General features: G+C 49.3%; 1 protein-coding gene across 1 annotated transcript; it reads right to left on the bottom strand.

Moving 5' to 3' along the window:
• Positions 1-175: 175 nt before the first annotated feature.
• On the bottom strand, positions 176-21,222 carry EFCAB12 (EF-hand calcium binding domain 12). Its single transcript, XM_063113428.1, has 9 exons — positions 21,169-21,222; positions 19,808-20,245; positions 17,396-17,581; positions 15,563-15,719; positions 13,367-13,560; positions 11,806-12,019; positions 2,903-3,062; positions 1,131-1,187; positions 176-434 (listed from the first exon to the last, which is right to left on the bottom strand). The coding sequence occupies exons 1-9, from the start codon at positions 21,220-21,222 to the stop codon at positions 176-178; spliced, it is 1,719 nt and encodes a 572-aa protein (XP_062969498.1).
• Between the last annotated feature and the right edge of the window lie 6,344 nt (positions 21,223-27,566).

Here is a 27,566-nt window from a genome sequence, read left to right on the forward strand (position 1 = left end):
CTATCCTCTGAAACACTGGATATTTTGGGTTCAGAGTGAGCTGGCCCTGGGCCATCTCACTGAAATGACTTCTTTTGTCTGGCTCCTTGACACCACCCCTGTGTTTATGGCTCTGGGCCACTAGGTGCAGTGGCCCCGGCCCAGGATGGCTGGGTCAGGCAACACCTGGGCCACTCTAGTCGATGTAGTAGACCTTGGCAGCATCATAATAGGCGTGGGTCATGTAGCTGGTGTCCCTAAGGGGCCACCAAATGTCAGGGTGGTAGGTGGCTGGGTAGACATGGTGCTGGGGTTGGATACAGCTGAAAAGTGCCAGGCTCCGGTCGGTGGCCACAGTGGGCAGGTAGAGCCGCAGCTTATCCAGAAGGTGACCCGGCCAGAAGCAATTGGAGTGGTTTCGCTGCAGACCGCTGGGCCTCTTCGTCTTCAGCTGCCTGGAAAATGAGAAGACACAGGGAAGCTTGTCATGGCAGACAGGCCAGGGCCAAGGCTCCCTCTCAGCAGAGCATACCAACTGTGACCAAAGTGGAGATCTAGCACTGAGCTAAGCACTTCAATACCTCAGTCCTCACTACAGTTCCACATGGCAGGTTCTGTTATCCTGTCCACCCCCAGTGAGGATCCAGAGGCCTAGAGAGGCTGTCATTTTCCCAGGGTCGCACAGTGAGCAGGTGGCCGAGCATAGGCTTGACTCCCAGTCCAGTGCTCTAAACCCCAAACTCTTAAGCATACACCATGTGTTTAATCTAGAGGCACTGTAATGTGGTACTCAGAGTGCAGCCTCTGAAGCCTACCTAGCTGGGTTCAGATGACCTCTCCACCACTTAATAGATGTGTTGCTTTGAACAAGATGTTTAACCTTTCTGTACCTCAGTTTCCTCTTCTGTAAAATGGGTATGCTGAGAGTAACATACTTCATAGGCTTGTTGAAAAGATTTAAATGAGTTAACACATGGAAAGCCCCAGAGCAATGCCTGCCTGGTGAGCACCTCTCAGGTCCTGGGCACCGAGTTCCAGGTGCTATTTTGGGGGTACCATGAGACACGTAGAATCCCAGGCGCCTTCTCCAAGGCAAGGCCAGCCCGCCCTCCCACCTTCCTTCCTTCCGCAGTTAGATGATGGCCACAGACCTGGCGAATTCCTCAAACTCCTTAAAGTGCATTTTCTTGATTTTCTTTGGCATTTTCCTAGTGGAGAAGAGAAAGGCATTCTGTTAGGAGAGGGAAATGCAGGCTAATGGGGCCTTTTGGGAAGTAGGTCAGGGCCCTAGGAATGGGCATACTTCCGAGTCTCAAACCAGAGCTCTGAAAGGGGAATTTCTTCTACCTGGGTCAGGGCTGTGATGTCGTGCTCAGTGCTCCACACAGGGGAGCACACTGTGGGCTCAGGTTGGCCAGTCCAAGCCTCATCACTTGGCTGACTAGGTGACCTGGGCAAATCACTTCCCTTTTCTGAGCCTTGGTTTTCTCATTTCCCAGAATGAAGACCTCCTGGGGAAGCTATGAGAGATGTTCAAGAAGCAGTAGCTGCTGAATTTGAGCCCTCTTGGGACCCCTGACTCCCACCTTCCCTGCCAGAGCCTGACCCAGACTTGAGGACAGAAGTGGTAAAAACTGACCCCCAAACCCCCGGCCTGGCAGACATCACTGATTGATCCCAGTACTCTTTCCCACCAAGGCTGCATCTGGCCTCAGAATCTTTCACAACCCAGTCTAAGTAGCAAGATAGAGCCAATGTTTCTCCTTGACCTGGGGACCTCTGTTTATCCTTTACAGCTGTGACCTACCTAAGCATGGACAAAAATCCCTTTCATAGGTTTCCACCCACTTCCTGCATTCACAGCTAAGGAATTGGTGCCAGCCACCCTGGGGCTAGAAGGCAGTCACCAAGTAATCAGAGGGGCCTGCGTGGCTCATTCTCGGCTCTTTACAACCAGAGCTGTGGACAGACCTACCCGCAGGCCTGAGTCCATCCTGCACTTCAGAACAACCTGACCGGGGCCGGGTAAAACAACAACAATCATTGATTTGATTGAGTGCTATCTGTGCTGAGAGGTTTACATGCATTTCTCACCTAATCCTGAGTGTGTGTGGAAGGAGCTGGCATGTCTTTTTTACACACGAAGATGCTGAGGCTCAGAGAGTGAGTGAGTCCATTTGACCTGAGGCCCTGCTGAGTCCCACCCCGGGCATTCTGGCCCTTCCACCCCTGTGGGCAGCCATCAGTGGGCTAGAGTGTGGAGCAGGTCCTGAGCCCTCGCTCCGTGTGGTATCTGGTCAGCTGCTCCTCTTCCTCCCACGCTGGGCCCATCCCTCTGCAGGGATGCCGCCCTGTTCTTCGATCTGCAGTCACCCACTCATGCTGCCCACAGGTTGCTACCTGCTGCTTAGCCCAAATCTGGGTGGCCCAGGCTTTGGATCACCAAAGAAGGCCATTTTCTTGGTCTGAGGGTAAGGGACATCCCCAAGGCAGTGCTTTTTCTCCTATCAGGAGCTGCAAACCTGCCTCTTGCCAGAGAAGGAGCTTGTCAGCTACAGGGTGGCAGGGCAGAGAGGGGGCTGCCCCACCGCCCCCTGCAGGGCCCCCACACTGGCTCATGATTTGCACAGTGGCCTCGCCCATTCTCTAGGAAGACTCTTCTTTTAATCTTTTCCAGAGACCCTGCAGTTGTATAGTGCTGTGGTCAGGAGGGTAGTTGTGTGTGAGCTGCAGCCAAGATCTAGGATCCTAGGACATGTGCCAGGGGTGATGTGGTGACCAGTCAGTCTGGGAACGCCATGTTAGGACACAGACACTGGCCCAGCAGGATGCCCCATGTATCAGCGTCCCAGTCCCTGCAGCTGAAGGGACAGCAATGGGGCAGGAAGCAAAGGGCAGGGAGAAAGGGGGTCTGACACTCAGCTTGTTGGTCTTCTTAGCTGCAGACTGGCCAAGGCCCTGGGGCCTACGCAGGGCAGGATTCGGAGCGCAGACCTTCCAGTCAGAGTAGTAGCCTCCGGGCTGCCGGATCGGGCGCACCTGGTCCTTCTGGAAAATGATCTTGTCTCCTGGGTACAGCAGGGCTGTGAGTAGTGACAGACATGTGCGTGGCCCGTCAACCCAAGACCAGCCCCCTCCCCGAGCCTTTGGGGCCAGATGGGGGCTTTTTTTAAAAAATAAATCTTCATTTTTGTTTGAAAGGGGTTTTTTTCTTCTATACATTTTTAAATACTTTTTCTTTTTATTTATAATTATTTTTTATGTTTTTAACTTTTTATTTAAATGATTGTAGATTCACCAGAAGTTACAAAAATAGTGCAGAGGGGTCCCTTGACCCTTTGCCCAGCTTTCCCTCATGGTGACATGGCACACAGCTGTAATACAGTAGCAGGAGAGGGCGTTGGGGCGACACTGCTAACCAGACTACAGATGAGCGAGGATTGTTTACAACCAGGTCAGCAAAGGCCCCAGGCCTGGGTGCAACTAGGACTGAGTTGGCTAGGAGTCCCAAGAGGAAGCAGGAGGACCCAACCAAGCTTCACTGGGTTAACTTAGGCCTGTCTGATGGCAATTTTCTCCTTGTCTTGAGTCAGACTCACAGATAGTCTTGGGAGAGCTTCCTAACAAGTGCAGAACATAAAACTACCGGCCTGGGGTCTCCACCTCCATGCAACTATTGAGCAGAGCTCGTCCTCGGACAGTGACACATGAAAATCTCACGTTCTAGAAAAAGTGATGCACGTGACACTCCAGATTGTCACTGCTGCTTATTCGGGAAGGGGCTGCGCAGGTGAGAAGGTGGGGAGATGTGCAACATCAGCATTTTCAAAAGGTATATGTGATTTTTCAAAGTGTGATTTTTAACTGACTTACATAATGATTTTATGTAAATGGAAAAGAAAAAGACAGTCATGAAAGGACGGTCACTGAAGTATCAACGGTGGCCAGCTCAAGCTGGGGGATTTTTATTTTTATGTTTTCAAAATAATTTGAATGAGCAAGTATTATCTGTAAAAAATCAGGGAGCGGGGGAGGCCAATAAAGCTATATTCACGGGGTGAAGGGGATACCAAGGTGTTCTACAATTTGGCCCATAAGCTTGAGGCCTGCAGTCTGAGACCACCAAGTTCTAGCCTAGAAAACAGACCTAGGGGTCCAGATCCATATTTGGGCCTTTCTGCTCAGAGCAGAGCAGGCCTCTGTCATAAAGACACCCAGTAGCTAATGGCCAAGACAGTGGTCGGAGATGGACTAGAGTGTAGTTTATCTGGACCACCCAGAAGCAAAAGGATGCCCACCCAGGGATGCTCTGTGGATGTGAGATCTGTGTAGGAACCAGGAGCTAGCAAGAGCCGGCGGCAGAAAGAAACTACAGTGGCCGCTTGTTCCGGTGGGACAGACAATGGAGGCATGTCCGGATGGGACCTGACACCAAGGTGTGGTCCAGTGTGGCAGGCCAGCCGGCATCTGAGCAGACGGACAGCTGCGGTCGGTCCCGCTGCCAGCCAAGCCCTGGTATGCCAAGGCCGGGGAGGCAAGGCTCCCGGAGGGTGGGGCAGGAGGGACATTTGGTGACAAGTCAGTGTCTGGAGCAGCAGGGTCCCCTTTGGCCTCTGCCCTCCCAGCCCAGGTGCTCAGCGCGTGCGGGAGATGCCACCGTTTGAGATGGTCTCCCCGTGTCCTGAAGGCTTTGCCCATTGTCCCCTGTATAGACCTGTTATGGCTGAATCGTTTCCCCCCAAATTCATATTTGTAAGACCTGTCCTAACCCCCAGTACCTCAGAATGTGACTGCGTTTGGAGATAGGGCCTTTGAAGATGTAATTAGGAGAAAATGAGGCTGTTAGGGTGGGCCCTATCCAATCTGACTGGTGTCCTTATAAGAGGAAATGTGGACACACAAGAGGGACACTGGGGCGCATGTGCACAGAGAAAAGACCACAGGAAGAAGCAGCAGAAGGGGCCCTCTGGGAGGCAGGAGAGAGGCCTTGGAAGAAACCAGTCACCCTGGTCTGGGACTTCCAGCCTCCAGAACAGCGAAAGACAAATGCCTGTTGTTTAAGCCCCCAGTCTGTGGTATTTCGTTACGGCAGCCCTACAAACTAATATAAGACCTAAGGACCTGTACGTTTAGCACTTGTTTCCTTCCCTCTTGGGAAAAAGATGAACTAACCAACTGTAACTGTCCCCTCCAGTTGTCAGGTGAGCCCCACCCTGGCTGTGTGCCCCTTCTCAGACAGCTACATTTCCCAGTGCGGCCTCAGTTCCGTCCTGCAGGGTTCCCACAGGTGCGGCTTGCTCCTGCTTGTTTTAAAGCACATCACATTTACAAACTCACGAGTTTGGGATGCTGGCACTGCTAAGTGGTCCTCAGAGGGCTGGATATCCCCTGCCCCCACCTATCAGAAACACACACGACCCAGAGACGCAGAAACACACGGAGGGTTCAGATCAGCTTGGATGTGTGACATCATTCTTCCCCCAGCAGAGGGCGGAAGTGGCGTGGAAATCTCAGGTCTGAGTCCTGTTGTTTGCAGAGAAAAGGGCCTCAGCAGACCCTGCCTCCTGGTGCATTCCTACCTCATTGCTCCTTGCAGAAGAACCAAGAAACAGGCCTGGCCTAGAGAAATGGTTTTGAGAGAAGTTACCATTTCTACCAAATCTCTCTCTTTGAAGTTGGGATGGTTCCTTTACGCTCAACCTCAGGACTCCCAGAACTCCTTTCACCTGGATCTTCCTGCCGTAATATGAGCTTCCAGCTCACCAGGCTGAGGGCTCCAGAATCCAGACTTCCAAAACCTCAGTTAGGGAACCCAGATCTCCAGGCCTTGAATTCTAGAAATCCCATTGTTGGGAAAAATAGGAAAATGTCAGGGCCCCTCGGATGTTCAGAACCTTGCTGAGCATTTGCTGTAAATATCCTCGGGTGCTCCTTGTTACTACTTAATGTAAGTTGTGTATTGGCACCCAGGTGTCCAGGGTTGTGGACTTAAGTATAAAAGACTAACAGCTCTGAGTCACAGTGCTTCTCAGAACTCTCAGAGAAGCCACTGGGATAGTTGCTCCTAGATCTGAATAAAGCCCATTCATTTTTCTATACCTACGGCTCCTGGAACCTTTTTTTTCTATTGCCTAACTCACAGACTTGTGTGTGGAGGGCTTGTAACCCAATCTATGCAACAGACCCAAGGAGTCTGTAAGCCCTAGCCTTACAATTGGTATAGTCGGCTGGATATTTCAGCAGGTACAGGAGCCAAAAGCCCCCTGGAGAGGTAGGAAATGTGGCTACTCCTGAATATGTTGTGCCCTCTGGCCACTTTCCTGTTGACTGGGATCTGGTTGCTGCTTGCTATAGTACAAGCCAGCATAGACCAGGCGTTCCATGAAGCAGTGTGGCCTCAGAGAGCCCCTTGGGAGGGGTAGGAAATGTGGCTATCCTTGAGCATATGGTGCCCGGTGGCCACTTTTCTGCTGACTAGAGCCTGGCTACTGCTCACTATGATACAAATGGATCGAGATTTAAAGAAGAAAGCAGAGCTGTTGGAAGCACAGATAATCTGTCTGGAGGATGACGTCCTGCGAGTGGCCACTCCTGCCTCTCACACCTGGAAGAACGACAAACCCAGTGGTGAGTTGGAGACTTTGCGTCTCCAGGCACAACCTGTTGTGCACCAGAAACTGAAACACGAGCAGCCTATGGGACCAGGTGGACAACCGGAGGGTGATACACAGGTAACTAAATTCACTACCTATGTCCCATATACCCAGGTTGAATTAGTTGATTTAGGGAGATAGTTCTGGCAGAAACAGGGGGAGCCCCTGGCTGCTTGGCTGTTGTGGTTGTGGGACTTAGGGGTGGATAGTGTGATGTGCTCTGGTGAGGAGGTGGAGAAATTGGCCTCCATTACCGTACACCTGTCCCTGAGGCAGTGGCTGCAGAATAGCAGATATGCACAAGGGCCAGGTAATCACTCCTTGATGGAATGGGTGAGTGCAGCTGCCCAAACCATGTGGGCAAATGCTGGAGAACTGCCCAAGACTGTGAGTTAAAGGTCAAACATACACTAACTTGTTTCAAATAATTCGGGAGCTGGAGATGAGGCAGTCCCTGTTTAATGTGAACACCCGTGGCCCGGACAATGAAGATTTTACAGGCAGCATGAGAGACATGGTGCTGGAGGAAGCCCCATCATCGTCCTTTGGGTCACTGATGGCCATAATGGACCCATAAATTGGTCGTCCTATACATGAGGTAACAACCATGATAGCCAGCCTGGGGGAAGTAGAGGAGAGGAGACTAGCAAAAGGGGTCCGAAATGTGGCTAAGACCCAATCCCTAAGAAATGATCAGGATCTTATCCTGAGGGGACCAAGCAAGACTAGCCATAAGCAGATGTGGCTTGACTTGCTTGCAGCAGGGGTTGATAAAAAGAAAATTGACCGGCAGCCAAATGCGGTCCTGTTTGCCTTGTGCCAGTAATTATGCCCGAAACAGCGTTTCACTAAATGTCCAGAAACAGGTAGCAAGGTGTGCTCAGTGGACTTAAAGGATTTTTTGATTGCTTCCGAGGAGGCAGATGACATGTTCCAGTTTGATTAGGGAGCAGGCTGAGGTACTCATCTTTTGAGGGCACGCGAGGACCGGAGGCCTCACGTTGAATTGGCAATACACTGGTCAAGGACTAATGTGCAGCGTGTTTTGGCGTTAGTATATACAGGTGCAGAATGTAGCCTGATATATGGCAATCCAGATAAGTTTCCAGGGGCCACAGTTCACACAGATGGATATGGAGGACATACTATTGAAGTCAAAGCGGTGTCACTGCCATTAAGCATAGGACAATTGCCTCCTCGTGTGTATACTGTATATATATCCCCAGTAGCTGAGTACATCTTGGATATGGATGTACTTTATGGCTTGCACCTGCAAACAACAGTTGGAGAGTTTCGGCTGTGAATATGGACAGTAAAGCCTGTGTTACAAGGATATGCTAAGCATGACCCACAGGTGTTACCCAAGCCAAAACATGTGGTTAATGTAAAGCAGTATCGCCTACCAGGAGGACATGCAGAGATAGGTGCCACTATACTGGAATTAGAAAAAGTTGGCATTATTTGTCCAGTTCATAGCCCATTTAATGCTCCGGTATGGCCAGTGAAAAAACCTGATGGTACCTGTACAATGACTGTAGACTATTGAGAACTAAATAAAGTAGTGCCTCCTTTGCATGCAGCCATGCCTTCGGTTCACAACTTGGCAGATCAGCTGACGACTCACTGGGAACTTATCATTATGTATTGGACCTTGCAAATTCTTCCTTCTCTATTCCAATCTCGGCTGATAGCCAAGATCAGTTTGCCTTCACCTGGCAAGGGAAAGGAGACAGTGGACCTTTCAAGTATTGCCCAAAGGTTATCTGCATAGCCCAACCATTTGTCATGGTTAGTGGCTGGGGACCTAGCCAAGTGGACAAAGCCCAGCATGGTTACGATGTTTCACTACATCAATGATGTGTTGTTAACCTCTGATTCTCTTACAGATTTAACCCAGGCACCTCCAACGCTGCTAAGCCATTTGTAACAATGTGGGTGGACCGTGAACACAGCCAAAGTACAAGGACCTGGGCTGTCAGTCAAATTCTTAGGAGTGGTCTGGTCGGGTAAGACCAGGGCCATCCCAGAAGCCATTGTAGACAAGATACAGGCATACCCTAGACCCACAACTGTAGCTCAGCTACAGACATATTTGGGTATTGGAGAGCTTTTGTACCGCATATGGCTCAAATGGCACACCCACTGTATGCATTAACAAAGAAAGGAATCCCCTGGGATTGGACTGAGGAAGTAGAACAGGCTTACCGAGCTACAAAAAGGGCAATACCGCAAGTACAGGCTTTACAAGTGGCTGATCCTACTAAGCCTTTTGAATTAGATGTAAGTATCACCCAAGAGGGGTTAGGATGGGGTTTGTGGCAGAGACAAGACCGATTCAGAACACCTGTAAGATTCTGGTCTCTGCTCTTGAAGGGGGCTGAAGTGCACTATTCTCTAATAGAAAAACAGCTAGCAGCTGTATATTCTGCCTTGATGGCCACTGAGGCTATCAAAGGAACTGCCAAAGTCCTAGTGAGGGCAACATATCCCATACCAGGTTGCCTGCACCTATGGACAACCAACCCTAAAACAGGTGTAGCTCAGACTCCCACTTTGTCTAAATGGGGAGCATATATAGAACAAAGGAGCACTGTGTCAATGAGTCCTCTGTCCAAAGAGTTGCAAACTGTGCTAGGCCCAGTAGAAGTTGTGGAGGAAACTTTGGCACAACCCTTACCCGTGGAGGTGGAGGCTACACCTTTCCATGAGAGACAGGGACCTATCACAGAACAAGCTTGGTATACAGATGGCTCTAGCATGGGACCCTCAGCATCATGGACAGCTGTTGCTGTCCAGCCCTTAACAGATACCATGTGGTATGAAAATGGCACAGGACAAAGCAGTCAATGGGCAGAATTGAGAGCAGTATGGATGGTGATAAAAAATGAGCCTGGGCCATTAGCCATCTGTACTGACAGCTGGGCTGTGTACAAAGGTTTAACCCTTTGGATTTCTACTTGGAAATATCAACAGTGGATGGTAGGCCACCAACCCCTGTGGGGACAAGCCATGTGGCAAGAGTTATGGGAATTGGGGCATGAAAAAGAAGTAACCCCTTTTCATGTCACAGGACATTTGCCCCTAGCCAGTCCAGGAAATGATGAAGCCTTGGCTAAGGTAAGATGGGTGGAGAGAGCCCCAGCTACTGATGTAGCCCAGTGGTTACATCAACGAATGCAGCATGCTGTCAGCAAAACCATGTGGATGGTGGCTCGAAGATGGGCCTTGCCTATAAAATGGAAAGATGTAGTAAATGCCTGTCATGCTTGTCCAGTATGTGCTCAAGAGAGTCCACACCCCTGGTGGGTATCCCATATAGATGGGCAAATAACTCAAGGAAGAGTGCCCCTGACTTGATGGCAAGTGGACTTTGTCAGACCACTGCCAAGGTCAGAATTTCAGATACATCTTCACTGCTGTTGATACAGCTACTGGTCTTCTGTTTGTATGGCCTTGTAAGGCCCCAGACCAGGTAAACACTGTGAAGGTATTGAATAGCCTTACGGCCATGTGTGGCCAGCCTATAGTCATAGAGTGACAATGTAACCCACTTTACTGGACATGAGGTTCAGAAGTGGGCTTCCCAGTTGTCTATTCAGTGGAAGTTACATATGCCATATCATCCCCAGGCGGCAGGGATGATTGAGCGATACAATGGTCTTTTTAAAAAGGGGCTAAGGCTATCTGCCCAACCCCCATCCCTGAAGGGGTGGACACGGCGGTTATGGCCAACAGTCAGGATTCTAAATGAGAGACCCCACAAAGGCAGCCGTCTCCAGTGGAAGCTCTGTTGCATAGGGCTGCAGCACCTATACAGCTGCAAGTCACTAGTAGAGATGAGCTTTTGAAGCCAGGATATGGCAAGAATGGAAATATTCTCTTACCAGTCACAACCTGTTTACAACAGGGACAGACAGTACAGTGGGAATGGCCTTGGAAAATAGAAGCCCCCATATACGCTGGGTAGGCCTAATAGGGCCTTGGGGGAAAGGATTAGAAGAAGACTTGCAAATTTCACCTTGGGTGACAAGTACCTGGCCTCCTCGAGTAAAGCTAACATGGCCTGGAGCAGATAAGTGCTCTATTCCAAAGGGCACATTTGTATCATTATGGCCAATTATGAGTTCCCCCATACTGTTACATATAGAACCTACAGATTCAACAGTGTTAGCAGATAATGTATGGTATCATAAGCCAGGTAAGATACCTATTCCTGCAACCATCCTTTCCCAGGATGGCAAACTAGCATGTGTCTTACCAGAGGGCCGAGAACTCCCCCTATTGGTACCAATAACCCTTCTATCTTTTCACCCATAGTGTTCTGGCTGTGGGCACCAGAGTCAACTGGATACAGACATACGTTGGTGTGACCGATGTGTTGGCTTATTGAATATACACTGAACTTCATACCAATGATGACTACTAACTGGACATGTGCAGTTAATAATTGAAAGAACAAAACTACAGGACAAACCTAAAGGACAAGCCTTAAGGCATATTGGACAGACAATAGGTTGTATGAATGTAAGGGTCACTTATCCTTGCTAAGGGAACATCGCGGAAGATTCTGAACGTGTAGATTGTATGGCGAGGGACCATGAAGGGGTGGATCGTTGGGGGAAAATAGGAAAATGTCAGGGCCCCTCAGATGTTCAGAACCTTGCTGAGCATTTGCTGTAAATATCCTCGGGTGCTCCTTGTTACTACTTAATGTAAGTTGTTTATGGGCACCCAGGTGTCCAGGGTTGTGGGCTTAAGTATAAAAGACTAACAGCTCTGATCCACAGTGCTTCTCAGAACTCTCAGAGAAGCCACTGGGATAGTTGCTCCTAGATCTGAATAAAGCCCATTCATTTTTCTATACCTACGGCTCCTGGAACCTTTTTTTTCTATTGCCTAACTCACAGGCCTGCGTGTGGAAGGCTTGTAACCCAATCTGTGCAACAGACCCAAGGGGTCTGTAAGCCCTAGCTTTACACCCATCTTGCAGCAAAACAGTCTGGGCTGTTCCTCCTTCCGTCTCCCTCCCTCTTCCCAATGTCCAGCACAGGCCCCAGCATCTTGACTGGGTGCGTGTTGTCTGGGGAAGGACAAGCCTCAGGTGGATGTCACCCGTGCCCTAGCTCATGTGCCTCTTGGTATCTTCCCGAGGGCCAGCCACCGAGGCCCTTACCTTTCATGAGGATGGCCTCTGTCAGCGGGAGGCCGTAGAACTCACAGAGCTTCCAGCATTGCAGGTAGACCAGAAAGTCGTCCCTGCGGGACAAGCCGATGAGGTCCCTCATCTCCCCATGGATGGTGGATGGGAGGCAGTGCTCATCCAAGTGCTTATTCCCGCAGCGCACCAGGCGGCACTGCTCCGTGTACTGGATGGAGGAGGTTGCGAGCTGCAGAGAGAACAGAGGGAGCTCAGCCGTCTCTTCGCCTCATGTCCTTCGTCCTGGCTAGGAGGCAGGTGTGGTGCCCCACTGACCTCTACCCACGAGGCCCCCATGGTGGGCAATGGCAAAGAAGGCACAGCAGGGCTACCATTCAACTTCTGAACTCAGTGATTCGGGCAAAACCACACATGGTCAAGGTCACCACTGAAGGGCGCCTGAATGGTCAGCGCACATGGTTCTGCATGTACACATGACTGTATATTCTATGCAGGAAGGTGCGGCCCAGATGCCCTAGAGGCATCCTGTTGAAAACGACATTCAAGTGTTTGGCTGCGTGGGAATTTAAATTAGTACGGCCGTCTGTGACCCTGAGGTGGAAGCGTGTGCTAAAGGTGGGTGACAGAGCAAGTTAGAATGGGGTGTGCAGCCACTTTTGGCACCTTTTTCTTTTTTATTTTAAACAAGGAAAAAATCTATGTTTTTAAAGCTTCTAACACCATAATCAGCAAAGTACAGCCCATAGGCCAAATCTGGCCCATCACCTGTGTTTATAAATAAAGTTTTACTGGAACCCAGCCACGCTCATTTGTTTAGGTGTTGTCTATGGCTGCTTTCACACTACAACAGCAGAGCTGAGTAGTGCAGACAGAGACCGTATGGCCCATGAAACCTGGCATGTTTCTCTGGTCCTTTACAGAGAAGCGTTGCTGATCCCTGCTCTAACGTTTTGGGTTTTCTTGTCATGCAGCTGAGTCAAATCTTAGTTGATATAGCACTCACCAATACCTGCCATTTTATTAAATATATATACAAATATGTATTTATATATTATGTATTTATGTATAGTATTGTATTAATGTTGTCTGTCTCCCTGACTAGACTGCCAGCTTCCTGAGAGCAAGGACTGTTTGTTCTGTCCAGCACTGGAAGAGTGTCTGGCACATCACAGGCCTCCCTTAAATACGAGGGTATTTCAGAAAGTTCATGGAAAAACAGAATTGAAAGATAATGCAAATCTTTCCATGAACTTTTTGAAGTATGCTAGTATTTATTAGACAAACTAATTCACGCAGTAGATCCTTCCTTCCCTCACTCGCCATGTATTTCTGGAGTATCCACCCAGTGCCAGGCCCTGTGCCAGGGGCTTGTGGTGACTCCAGCTGTGATGAGAAGGCAGCCCTGGTCTCAGGATACAAAGTCGTAATTAAAGGTTGGGGCTGGCTGGTTAGCTGTTGGTTGGAGCGTGATGTTATAATACCAAGGGCTCCCCAGGCCGCAGGAGGTGCTGGTGCAGAAGATTTGAAGCCAACCTGTCTAGCCCCCAAGCCCAGTGCCCTCCTGGGCTGGCGGTACCTTGTGCTGCCGCCGCCTCTCACGGTACCGCTTGCCCACGTCCTCCATCTCCTCCAGGGTCATGGGCCGCGCCTCCATGTGTGTGTTGACCTCGGGCACTGTCAGCAGGTCCATCTGGGGAGGCTGTGGGGCTAAATCCTCCTGCTTCTTGAGCGGGCTCTTTGGGGAAGCTCTGTGCTCAGCCAAGGTATAATCTAGAGTTGGAGGGAAGAGAAAAAGGATGGAGGGACTAAGAGGGTGGCATCTGCCAAGCAGTTATCCGCCATCACTGAGCAGGCGCCAGGCCAACCCTCTGCTCCCTTCCCAGGTGTCTGGGCAGTGCCCACCTGTGACACACCTTGAATGTGTCCCCATTCTCCTGCTTCACTGTGACCTCCCTCACCTGCACACTACCCCAGCCTTCCTGCTGCTATTCTCATCCTCTATCACCCTGTTTCCACCAAGCAACAAATAGGACATTTAAAATGTATAAACCATACCACCTCATTCTCCTGGCTTTCCGTGCCACTTAGGCTCAAACCCAGAGTGCTTTCCCTGGGCTACAGGACCCTGCAGGATCTGGCCTCAACTACCTCCCCACCTGGCCCTTCTTGCTTCTGAGCTGAGGCGCCCAGGCTTGTGCCCAAAGACAATGCAAAAGACACCCAAATCCATCTACCTTACCCACTGCCACTATCTCCAGGGGAAAAGAACTCAGTGATGATGCCGAAATAGCACCATTCAACCAAATACTTGCTGCTTCGCTTCAAGTCAATAGGCCCAAATAATACCTTTGCTGCAAATTTGCATTGTAGCACACTGTGGTCATTCAAATGCCTCATGGCCAGCTACACAGATAATCATGAGCACAGGAGGGAAAGTGTGCCCCATTCAAGGTGGCCCAGAGCACACGCTGGACAGGAAGGGTGTGTCCTGCACAGACACTGGGCAGTTACTACTGTAGGGGGGGTGGTGATGCATGCAGGAGGTAACAGTGAGGGCACTCAGGTTCCCTGGGCTCTGAGACGGGCAGAGATCCTGCTTGGGAGGTGACGGTCCCTCTACAGGCAACTTGAGACTGGAGGTCAGAAATGTCCCGGGGGACAGAGGAATGTCTCTGAGGGAGCTGCCTGCTGCCTCCAAATGAACCACCCCAGTGAGGACACAGAGCACCCCACTTGGTGTGACCATGAATGCCAGGGGCCCTGCACCAAATCTTCACCTATGTAAGGAATCCCTTCCAATACCTCCTCTAGATCCCTGAGGCTCCCTACTCAGGCAGGGCAAGGAGCCCCCCAAACGTGTCTGAGATTAAATTCCTGCCCACATGGTGGATGGGGGCAGAGCAAGATTCATTTCATTTAGAAAAACAAAAATGTGGTATATTTGGGGAGGGCACTGGAATGGGTGAGTGGTTGTAGTTGTTCATTTTTAAAAACAACAACAGCACTAAAACATAAAGAAACATGATGCACCCTTGTAGAGTAAATTCATAGAGCTTTAGTGAGTCCATTTCTATTTCGCCTCTGTGTCTCACCTCAGCAGGTGTGGCCCCACAAGCACAGGGCTTGGCAAGTGGGAACTTGAGGTGTGTACAACCTATACAACAGTTCACAGCAGCCCTGCTATAATACCCCTGATAGTAGAATGCCATAGGAGACTTTCCAATAAACTCTAAACGTGTGCTGACGGCTGGCCAGTTGGCTCAGTTGGTTAGAGCATGGTGTTATGCCATCAAGGTCAAAGGGTTCATGTCCCCATACCGGCCAACCATCAAACAAATCAGAACAAAACCAACAATAAATGTGCTAATTCTAATTTCTGAGCAAGAATTGTTAGTCAACTTTTTATCAGTACAGTGTGGATTAATAGTAAGGATGCCTTGGACCTACACATAAATAAGCATCTCTGGAAAGGCTTGCCATTTGAGTCAGTTCTCAGCCTATGAGGCAGGCACTGCTGGGCTGAGACTACTCATTCGGGACCCTCCTCCAAGGGCCTCATTTGTCTTTGAATGGACACAGTGGTACCTGGGCACTCAAGAAAATATCTATCTACTCCTTGGTTGATCTCTTATTCCAGAGGCCTGGCCAACCTACAGTAAGCCAAAGGTTGAGAACACAGGAAGTGAGTGCTGGAGGAGAGGCCAAGGCTGCCTGCACCAGGCTCGCTGTCAGGGTTGGGGACTGGAGGCACAGGATGGGGAGGGGTGCGCACACTCTCTTGAAGTGGGCAGCTTGCTCCTCTGTTGAGCCATAGACCACTGCTTGTAGGTGCTGGCCACGATGTCCATGGTGATGGTGTTCTGCTTCCCAAGAGAGCTGAGATAGATCACTATGTCCTCCACCTCCTGATTGTTCAGAGGGACGCCAAGCTGAGGAGAGAAGAGAAGCCCCCAGGGCTGACAGGCTCCCACCCGAATGTCCTGCCGAGGCCTTGCCAGCCTGGCCCTCCCGCCCTCCTCTGCCTTGCTTCTAGTTTTATCTGCCACCACTCCCAACTCACTCCCAAGGTCCACAAGAGCTCAGAGCCCTTTCCCAGTCCCTGAACACACCCTGTACTTTCAACACCCTCTGCCTTTGCTCAGGAAGTCTCTGCCTGAAAAACTCCTATCCCACCCTTTAAAGCCCAGTCCAGATTCGTCACCATCTGCGCAGAGGCGGTTACTTTGTCCTCTGGGCTTTCTCCCCACTTCATATCAATCTCAGTGATGGCCTTTACCACACTGGATATGAAGAATGCTTTCCCATGTCTATCGTCCCTGTCCACACGGGACACATAAGCCTCCCTTAACCAAAATAAGGTAGGATCTGAAATACTACACCCCTCACCCTTTTAAGGATGATAAGCAACCCTGGAGTGGTAAATGTTTTCCAGCAATACTGAACATTCAGAAAGAAAAGGAAGTATAATTTTCTTCATTGTTCATTAAACTTTCCTTAAATAAGACAGAACCCTCCCGGTGCTGAAGGATTTAATACTTTACCTTTTTGCTTATGGTAATTAAAGACCCTTTATCTTTTTGTTGTTTTAAATGCTTTGAAATGTTGTTCAGAAAATTACATGTCATAAACTATATGTGTGAAAACTGATGATTATTTAAAACTGCAAAAGATATAACAGTCAACTTCCTGAAGTTTTCTTAAAGGTATATTATATTCAAAATATGTAAAAGCTTAACCCATCTAGACCAGGGGTCAACAAACTTTTTCTATTAGAGGCAGTTAGTAAATATTTTAGGTTTTGTGTGCCATATGGTCTCTGTCATAACTTCTCATCTCTGCCACTGTGCATGAAAGCAGCCACGGATAATAAAGAGATAAGTGAGTGTGGCTGCATTCCAATAAAATTTTATCTAAAAAACAGGAGGCAAGCTGACTCATGGGCCACAGTTTGCAGAACACTGCTAGACCAATAGAACTTTCTGTGATGCTGGAAAGGTTCTACATCTGCACAGTCCCATGCAGGAATCAGTTGCACTCAAAGTGTGGCTAGTGTGATTGAGGAACTGGATTTTTAATTTAATTTATTTATAATTAATTTAGATTATTAAACAGCCAGTGAAAGTAAAAGTGCGGTCTGTGGACCAGTGCCACGGCACCCCCAGGAGCTGGCTAGCAATGCAGCATCTCGGGCCCTGTACAGATATACTTAGTCAGAAGCTGCATTTTAACAAGAACCCTATGTCATTCATATGCCAGCAAAAGTTGGAGAAGCTCTAGAAGGTTCTAAAGGTGGGACTGAAGACCCAGATCTCTCTGGGCTCAGTTCTGGCGTTTGATGGGCAAGACAGTGATTCACCAGGCAGCTGGGGTTGGTCTGCAGACTTTCCACTTGTGTAGGGTCTTTCAACGTCAGAGTGGTAAAGGGGTGCTTTTAAGGGTCTGATTTGGCCCCAGGTGAAGCCACATTTTCCAATCTGGCTTCCCAAGTGATAAGGCTGATAGTTTTGAGTTCCCTGTGCCCACTTTCCTGTTGATCCAGAACCTGGGGAAGGGTACGCGTACATCTTGCCATTCTGGCCCAGTGGAGGAAGTGAGCAGCACTTACTGCCTTCAGAGCCACGATGAACTCCTCCCTAGTGAGTCTCTGGTTCTCACCCCGGACCGTCTTGTTAAATATCTCCAGGATCTTGATCCTGCGGCTGCGCAGGTAGGAGTACATGGCCGTCAGGGCGGAGGGCTTGGGCAGCCGCAGCTGGGGCACCGATTGGCGGGAGAGGCGGGAGGCCTTCTTCTGGGTGAGGAAAGAGAGTGAGGCAGAGGAGAGAGTTCAAGGGAGATGGGCCAAAGGATGCAGTCCCCAGAGTTAGAGAGAGATGGGAGAAAGAGGCTGAGCAGCTCTAAACAGACAGCAAGACGGAGTGCAAGGAGCATTGGGTTCAGGGCAACTGCGTTTTGCTGCAGAATGCCTGGGAGACTTTGCTTCTCTGGGCCTTGGTTTTCTTATCTGAAACAAGAGCCTTGCACAATATGAGATCTAAAATTTCATTCTTATGTACATCTTTGCTATCAGACCAGTCCATATCTATAATCCCACTGGTCTCTCGGGGCACCAAAATACATACCCCTTCCCAGAGCCAGATGCAGTTCTCATCTCCCGGCCTTTGCTCCAGTTGGGCCTCCTGCCTAGAATACCTTTCCCTCTGTCTTTACCTATCCAAATCCTACCCCTCCTCCAATTCCAGGTTAAAGAGAATGTTTTGTAATAGTAATACTTCCTTAACTTGGTGCAGTGCTTGACAGTTTACAAATGAGCCTCCTGTTCCTAGCTTATAGCTGCTCTGTGCTCCTGGGATGTTTTGGACCCACCTCTATTAATGGCCTATAGCAAACTATAGAGTCTTTAATCTGATGTGTCTGCCTCCCGCACTAACCTGTGAACACCCTGAGAGCAAGAGCGTGTCTTATTTAGCTATGTACCCCATCTCCCATCCTTCTACTGAACAAAGCCCTGGGCCCTGGGCAGGTAGGCAGGAACTGTTTGCTGAATGAATATACAATACTGTGAATTATGTATTAGGTATTACTTTCTCCACTTATACATGAAAAATCAGGCTCAGAGAGGCAAAGTGACTTGCCCAAGGTCACACAGCAGTAGAGCTGGGTTTCTAACCCAAACCCAGTCCTTATTCATAGACACTATGCTGCTGGAAGAAAAGGGTATGTTAGACCTATGAAATTTGTGTTTTGATTATGGTAACAGCAAGGACTGGCCCTGAAGTTTCTGGGACAACCAACCCAAGTGACACCAGTAAGACTGCAATAATAATAAAAACAGCAGACATTTATTGAATGTTCACTATAGCTCCTGGCACTCTCCTAGGAACTTTACATAAATTAACCACATCACAGCAACCCCAGGATGTAGTCACAATGGTTATCTACATTTTATAGATGAGGAAACTGAGGCCCAGATCGCACAGCTAGGAGGTAGCAGAGCTTGTTAAAACCTGAGTTATCTGACTTCTCAATCCAACTTTACCTGAATTGGGAGAAGTTTCAAGTGTCTGTATTGCCAGGAAATGTCACAGAGGGACAAGGTGTTGGTACTGACTCTGTCGTTTACTCTCTCTTTGGCAAATTATTGGCCTCACTGAGTTTCTATTTCCACATTTGTAAAAGGGAGACCCCTCTTTCTCCCAACCTCACAGTCATGATCCTTACCTGTGAGCACCCACCAGGCACATGCAGCCCTCAGCAAACACGTGCCAACAAACAAATGCACAATGAATACTTTCTAACCCCGCAGGATGGACTGCCAGGAACTACCCCTTCTGGAGTGGTTTAAGGTATGTCCACAAATCCTTCCACTCTCCTCCCTTCTAAGATGGAACCTTCTTCCCTTCCTCTTGAGTGTGGACAGTCCTCAGTGACTCACTTCTGACAAGCAGGATATGGTGGAAGTGACAGTGTGAAACCTCTAAAGCTGTGACCTTCAGAGACTAGGCCATAAAGGCACCTCCTCCTTGCTCTCTTTCTTGGACCGTTCACTCTGGGGGGAAGCCAGTGGCTATGATGTGAGGGCCCTCAAGCAGCCCAGATGTGAGGGCCCTCAAGCAGCCCACATGGAGAGGACCCGATGCCGCCTGCCAACAGCCAGCCTGTGAGTGAACCAGCCTGGAAGCGGCCCCTCTTGCCCCTGCCAAACCTTCAAATGACCGTGGCTGAGGCCAGCTTCTTGACTGCAGCCTCATGAAAGACTCTGAGTCAGAGTCACTCAGCTAAGCTGCTCCCAGATTTCTGATTCAGAAAATGTGTGTGATAAATATTTGTTGCTTTAAGTCATTTTGGGGTCCTTGTATGCAGTAATAGATAACTAATACACCTCCCTTTCAGGACTTCTGTTTGCTTCTCTGTGAAACGGGGTGAACCATCCCCATCCTGTCTAACCCAAGGGAACGAAATGACAACATATCCCTAAAATCGTCAGTGTCTTTATCTGGCAAGTGGGTCTGCTCACCTGGGTGGCCCTGGCGGTGCTCAAGTTGGCCTGCAACTGGGTGGTTTGCTCCTTATGGATCCTTTGTAAGACCCTGGCCTCTGACAGCGTGAGGCGGGGCTTGCTTTCCAGCCACCTCTTTGTGTCGCCAAATGACTCCAGCTCCTTCCGTAGCTTTGTCATCTGGCTCAGCCAGGTCTTCCTGTCCTCGGGCTGCTCTTGGATATCTTTTGCTTCCAGGGCTTTGAGGCAGGGGATAGGCTGTGCGGGAGCCTGGGGTTGGGATGAGGGATTGATGGGCATCTGACCCTCCTTGCGAGGCACAATGATGACCCGCCGGCGGCTTTCGGGCAGGTGAAAGTCCTCCTGCTTGAACTGCTGGAAGCAGTGGGCAATGACCTGTTCAGGATCAAAGGTGGGGACCTTGCTGGTGTTTTCATCTTGGGGAAGTCCAGAGCCCTTGAGGAAAGAGGGTTAAAAGGTGAGTTCCTTTCGGAGGAAGACTAGAAAGAGCCAGGAGGGAAAAATGCTGCCCAGCCTTATCACTGTCTCGCTATAATGATAAAAATAATTTTACCTAACGTGGCCATGACCGGGCACTCCCAGCAGCAGCACTAAGCTGAAGGCTTTATATGCTGTCTCTGTTTACTGTTCTCCACCCTCAGCCCCCATACTCCTATTGGCCACCAGAATGAACTTTTTAAAATGTCCATCTGATCTTGTCTGATCATCCAAGGCAGCACAGCACCGTTAAGAGCAGAAGCTTTGGGGCTGGAAGGCTCAGGTCTGAGTCCCAGCCCTGTCACTTCCTGACTGTGTGATCTTGGGCAAGCCACTTAACCTCTCTGTGTCTGTAAAACAGGGTAATGATGGTACCTGCTGTATCAGGTGGTGGAAATGTTTAGAATCAGTCAATTTATTAGAGTTGCTTAGTACATAATAAATGTGTTGTTATTTTTTATATACTCACCTTTCACCTATTTTGAAATCTTTCCATGACTTTCCATAGCCCTCAAAATAAAGTCCCATGATCCTCCTGTGCCAATCTGTCCCACCTTGTCACTTGCCTCTCTTTCTTTACTATGTCCCAGACACCTCGAGTTTCTCCCTGTTCCCCAAGTGACCCAGGCCCCACCCTGCCCCATTCATACCCTCCTCATTCCTCCTCATCCTCCAGGTCTCAGATCAAATGTCACCTCTCCAGGCCCCAGCCTCTGTCATGTCCTCATGTTATCTCTGCCTATCACAGCTTGGTACTTTTCCTGTATACTATGTATCACAACTGTCAATCAAAGGCTGCAAACTGGTGGCCCTCACATTGAATGAGGCTTGAGGTCCTGCTTTGTTGGATACATTGCTTAAAATTCTTCAATTTGAGTTACTACAAGCTGGGCCATGTCCTCCAGCTTGCCTCTGGCCCCACCATTCCTCGTCATCTCGCATGCAGCTCGGTTCATTCGTGAGGTCTTTGGGTCAGGCAGACGTGTTTGCCTTTGAGATCCCTGGTGTGGTTCCTTGGTTGATGTTTATTTTTTCAAATAGACTATGAGCTCCATGAGGACCATGACCTTGTTTCTCTTTTACCTTGCTGGAACCCGGCACCTTCATAGTGTTTACGTTTAATAGGAACTCAGTAAATATTTGGTGAATGAATGAATGACAAATGGACAGATCTATGAAGTTGGTGCCATGATTACGCCCATTTTACAAATATGGACATTTAGTCATATGGTTAATAAGTAGTGCCGGGACTTGAACTCATTTGCCTGGCCCCCAAGCTCAGCTCTTGGCCATTACTTGATATAACCCCAGGCTGTTACCTAATCCTGCTGAGTCTCAAGTCTTTCATTTCTAAAATGGCATCAACTCTGCTCAATCTACCTGCTGAAATTATGATGAAGACCACATGAGGTAACAGATATGAGAGTGCTTTGAAAATCAGAAGGGTTATAGCATTATTACTGAAAATACTGTCACTCTCATTTTCCTTCTGAAACCTAAACTCGCCTGCCTAAAACCCACCCATGGCTCCCAACTGCCTCCAGAATAAACTTCAAGCTCCTTAACCTGGTCTCACCTGACCCTGCCATCTTCCCTAATTTCTCTGGCCAATTTCTTTGTACCCAAACTGATCTCACTGCGGCCAACCCTCCTCCCAACATGTACACAAGCCATGCTGTCTCCTCTCTCTGAAATGCTCTTCTCTGTCCCCTACTTTGCTTGATCATTCCCAGCTCATACTTTGTGACTCAGCTCAAGCATCGCCATCCCTTGAAGCCTTCTCAGTTCCGTAAGTTGTGTCCCCTCTGGGTCCCCACAGTTCCCAAAGCATTTACCATATTTTTCTGAAATGAAGATGCTTTCTGTGTCTTTCTTTCCCAACAGCCTGTGAGTTTCCCAGTGGCAGGGACTGTATCCCTGGCGCTCAGTCTGGCACAAAGTGGATATTCAGTATAATTATTAAATTTCGCTCTCTCTCTTTTTTTTTTTTTCTTTTTAAAAATGACTGGCAAGGGGATCTTGACCCTTGACTTGGTGTTGTCAGCACCATGCTCTCCCAAATCAGCTAACCGGCCATCCCCATATAGGGATCCGAACCCGTGGCCTTGGTGTTATCAGCACCACACTCTCCCAAGTGAGCCACCGGCCGGCCCTATTAAATCTCTTTACAATGCCCATGTGCTTCTTTCACAGTCAGCAAATAATAAGAGTGTACATCAACAGGGACAGAAGTGAGCACTTCTAAACACAACCCATGTATCATTTCCTTGATGACATGAAAGTCCATACCCAGCAGGGGATGGCAGAATTTAGTCATTCATCAAACCAGTATTTACCAAAAATCACCCAGGGCTGGATGCTGTGACAGGTGCAGACCCAAACAAAGCTGGGCACCCAACCACAGTGTGCTGGATGGAACAAGGGAAGAGACCAGGGGGTAACAAGGCTCTCTCAGTTGGGGGAGAAACGCTGATTGAGAGACCCAGGAGGTCATTGAGGAAGAGGTTATCACTGGCATGGATCCTCAAGAATGGTCGGGTTTCAAGGGGTGGGTAGACCAAAAGGGGTTTCAGGGATGGGTTTTGAGGATTTGGGGGTCACTAAACAGTTCCACAAGTTGGAAGCACATTGTGTGTAAAAGAGAAGGTTAGTGGGAAATGAAGTTGGAGTCATGTCAAAGCCAGGCTAAGGGATTCACTCTCTACCCTGCAGACCCTGGGGACACAATCAAATATGCTCTTCACTGGTCCTGCCACTTCCACCTGTGCCTCCCTAGACCCCCAGCCCACGTTCTGCCCACAGCCAGAAGAGTCTTTCTAAAATGTAAAAGCAGATCCTGTCATTCCCCCATTTGAAACCCTTCAATGGCTTCTTAGTGCTCTTAGAATAAATACCCCCTCCTGCCAAGGCCAGCACACAAAGCTACCCTCACCGAGGCCCTGCTCCCCTCCCTCCCTGGCTTCCTCCCACCCCCCCACCCGCGGTGCACCTGGCTCCATCAGTGCTGGCCTCCTTTCTGCTGGCTGGCCAAAGTCTCCTTCTTGGCTCTTGGTTTTCCATTTCTGCATTTGCTGTGCCCTCTGAAGGGCATGGTACTCCCCAAGGCTTCCCCTGCTGAGTCCCTCTCATCCTGTAAGTCAGTGCTATGATTATGGGTTACCTCTCACCGCCCTGGAGAGCGTTGCCTGCCCACCGCACCCTCCTCATGGAGTGCGGTTCTGTGTGCATCAATAGGAAAGTGAGGTGAACTCACAAAGAGGCTGTCATCAAGTAGATGTGTGAGAGTGTGTCTGGGGACTTGGTAAGGAAAACTCTTGGAGGCCAGTTGGCTCGATCTCCTGCCCAGGTCAGGGACTCTTTCTGAGTGCTGCTGGCAGAATCTGCCTCTGTTGTTTGTTTTGTTTTGTTTTGTTTTGTTTTTGGCAGCTTGCCAGTAAGGGGATCTAAACCCTTGACCCTGGTGTTACCAGCACCATACTCTCCCAAGTGAGCTACCCAGCCAGCAAACCTCTGTTTATATACACTTCCAGCGACATGGAGCTCTCTGCTTAACACTGTGGACACCTAACTCTGACTGCTAGAAAATACTCGTACTTCCTTATATTGACCTAGAATTTGTTTCCCTGGAATTTCTACCAGTTGGTCCTAGTCCTCCCCAGTGATGCCCCAGAAAACACACTTATTCTCTCTTTTCTGGGACAGCCTGCAGATGTCTGGAGACAATTCCACTCTTTTTTGAAATTCTCCCCTCCCTTGGCTTCTGATTCAAATCTCTCCCTAAGTGCCATCCTACCTCTCTGGGCACTGTTCTTGGGCCCCTCTTTTCCCGACCTTAAATGTGGTATTTTATGCGTTACACCTGGGCTTTCTTTTTTCAAATAATCTCCTTCATGCTTATGTTTCTGCGACCCTGTACATGCTGAGGACACCCTACCAATACTTATGACTCAGAATTAGCTCCAACATTATACATCCAGTTGCTCCTAAAATATCTCCACTCAGATGGCTTACAGAGATCTTCAACTCAACCAAGGCTAAATTTGTCTCCATGCCCCATCCCCATCTAACCAGGTCCTCCCAGTATGTTCTGTATCTCTGTGAAAGTCACCTCCACCTACCAGGTTCCCCTGTCTACCAACCTGAGCATCATCTTTGATTGCTCCTTCTGTGTTCCCTGTCCAGCCAATTCCCAAGTCTCTGTAGTTCTTTCTAGCCTGGACTCTCTCATCCCCCAGCATCTTTGGCGAGGCCTGACCGGTGGGCCTGGGAAAGGTTGCCAGGCACTCCAGCTCGCCCCGCCCCTCCACCGGACATTAATGTGTTCAGCACCAAAAAAGATGCATGGAGAAGGCCTTCAGTCTCCACGCCTGACGTCCCAGATCTCATTTCTGCACACCCAGCATTCTGAATCTGCCAGTTCAGTCTCGGCTTTTGCTGACCGCTCCCAGTGCAATCCTGTTATTCTCAGTGGCTTTTCCATGTCCTAGTTTACAAGCTCTTTCATGATCTGGCCCTTTCTGATCTTTTTCGCCTCGTTTCCAGATACACTCAGATTACCAGTAGTTTCCTGAGACACCAGGCTTCTGGCAATCTGTGCATGCTGTTTCCTTGCGGGAAATGCTTTTCCTCCCCCTTTTGGCTTGGAAAACTCCCATGCACTCAGGGCACCTCTTACACCCCTAGACCCAGCATTCACCCTTTCTTATTCTGTAATTATCCCTTTATCGCTGTCCTTCACATCCGAAGCTGCAGTATTTTGCCAAGAGCTTGGCCCTTGGTAGCATGTCGACAAAAGCTGGAAGACTAAAGTCTTCTCCGGCCTCTTCTCCATAATAGTGAATCCATTATGTCCAGCGGAGAAATGCACCAGCCGAGGACCTCAGGCACGTGGGTCAGGCCTCTGATTACAAGCCAAGGCAACTCAGCCCGCTTCTCCAACTAGGCCGGACCATGGAAACCTCAGAAACGTTCGGGACCTGCTCCCAACACCCTGGCAACTCCTCACCCAGAGGGGGACGGCACAATGAGACCTCCGGCCAGGTGTTCGCCCTCACCCCACCTTCAAGCGTCCCAAGGGCGCCGAGGGCTTCCTGAAGGCGGCGCTGCTCCCAGGGACTCACCGAACCGCGACAGGAACAGATCGCCGCTTGTTTCATAGAAATAGTCCACGGTCGCGGCTCTGGGAGAGGCGCTAGCGGGTGCGTGTGAGTGTATGTCCCTGGGCTCGCGTGCTCAGCTCGCAGCGGGTGGAAGCGACCAGTTGCCATGACCACCGCGCCCACGCCAATGGGCTGAGCGCCACCTGAAGCAAAAACTCCCGGGTCTGCGGCACGGTTCCGCCTCTTTAGGCCTAAGTTTTCTTATCCAGAGTAGGTCCTGCCTCCTCCAGACGGCTGTAAGAACCCAAGGGAGTCGTGGCCAGAGAGAAGCAGGGTTTCTGGTACGCTTTTCTCCCTTACCACAGGGTGCCGTGGTATTAATAATAAACCCATGAAGTGTCCATCAACTGATACACAAAATGTGGTATATACATACAACGGCCATAAGAGGGAATGGAGTACGGATACATGCTGCACGGATAAACCTTCAGGACAGCGCACTGAAATGAAAGAAGCCAGACAACAAAAGGCCACATCCTGTGCGATTCTATTTATATGAAATACCCAGAGTAGGCAAGTCTACAGACACAGAAAGTAGATTAGTTGTTGCCAGGAAATGGAGAGGGGGGAATTGTGACTGCTAACAGGCCTGGCGTTTCTTTTTGGGGGTGAAAATGTTCTGGAATTAGTGACGATGGTTGCACAACATTGTAAATGTACTAAAAACCATTGAAATGTATATTTTAAAAAGTTTAAATGGTAAATTTTGTTATATGAATTTTATTTCAATAAAAAAAAGAAAATTGCTTAAGTGCTTACTCTGCCACACACCACCTTTACTGAGATGCATTATCTTTGTGATCCTCTCAATGACCTGAGGCAGTCACTCAGTCCCCATGGGCCACATTGACACAGCAATCTCACAAGCCAGGCACCATTTAAGCTCTATTACATGTATGAACTACATAATCACAATGACCATGCGGGGTGGGCACTACTATCCCATTTGAAAGATGTGAGGTGGGGCTGGTCAGTTAGCTCAGAACGCATGGTGTACACAACACTAAAGGTCAAGGATTTGGATCCCCAAACTGGCCCGCTGTCAAAAATAAAAATTAAGGGCCAGCCCGTGGCTCACTTGGGAGAGTGTGGTGCTGATAACACCAAGGCCACAGATTTGGATTCCTATATAGAGATGCCCCATTAGCTCACTTCACAGAGCATGGTGCTGACACCACCGAGTCAAGGGTTAAGATCCCCTTACCAGTCATCTTTAAAAAAAAAAATTTTTTTTTTAAATAAATAAATTAATTAATTAACAACAAAAAAGACCCGAGGAAACAGGTAGAGGTCAGGCAACCTCACCTGCAGGAAAGGGGAAGCACCAGGCCTGGAACCCGAGCAACCTGGCTGTGGCCTGAGCTCCTCTGCTACAAAGCTCTCCTCCTGTGTCCACCTGGCTGTGGCCTGAGCTCCTCTGCTACAAAGCTCTCCTCCTGTGTCCACACAGGCCCTGCCAGGCAGCCACACCCTGATGCTGGAAGCTTGTTGAGCTAGCCCTACCCTCCAACCCAGCTGTGGCTTTAGAGGCCCCTCTACACGCTGTCACGTCTGGATGTCTCATCCCCACAAATCACCTCTTGTTCCCCTCCATTACCGTGTGTGCCTTTCTCCTTTCTTTGAGGGTCTCCACATAGCCTTCTTATTTGTGTGCCCCTCCACAGCACAGGGCTTTGCATTTCGTGAATGTTACTCTTATGTTTGTCAAATAAAGAAGTGGTGGGAATTACGAGGTAGATGTTTGCCTTGGGGAGGGGGAGGTGTGGCCAGATTTCTTCTCTAGTCAAAATCCATCCCTCTAGGGCCAGCCGGCCCGTGGCTCACTTGGGAGACTGTGGTGCTGATAACACTAAGGCCACGGGTTTGGATCCCTACATAGGGATGGCCGGTTAGCTCACCTGGGAGAGCGTGGTGCTGACAACACCAAGCCAAGGAAGGGTTAAGATCCCCTTACCGGTCATCTTTAAAAAAAAAAAAAAAAAATTCCATCCTTCTAAAAACTGACACTTGCTCACAAAAGTGGAAACAGCCGACCTGCCCTGCATCATGATGCGTTCTGACTCTGTTCACACACCACTCTGCAACAAAGGAGGTTTCCTGAACTATGATTTTTTCACTTA

This window comes from Cynocephalus volans, chromosome 11 (assembly GCF_027409185.1).
Source record: "Cynocephalus volans isolate mCynVol1 chromosome 11, mCynVol1.pri, whole genome shotgun sequence".
Lineage (NCBI taxonomy): Eukaryota > Metazoa > Chordata > Mammalia > Dermoptera > Cynocephalidae > Cynocephalus > Cynocephalus volans.

What these genes read in the sequence shown, in the direction of transcription:
- EFCAB12 (XM_063113428.1), bottom strand. Translation starts at nt 21,222, where the DNA reads ATGACGAGGAATGGTGGGGCCAGAGGCAAGCTGGAGGACATGGCCCAG. An exon ending in TCATCGTGGCTCTGAAGGCA is followed by an intron (nt 15,720 to 17,395) that starts GTAAGTGCTGCT and finishes TTCTCTCCTCAG; the next exon opens with CTTGGCGTCCCTCTGAACAA. An exon ending in GCTGCCCACTTCAAGAGAGT is followed by an intron (nt 13,561 to 15,562) that starts GTGCGCACCCCT and finishes CTCCAACTCTAG; the next exon opens with ATTATACCTTGGCTGAGCAC.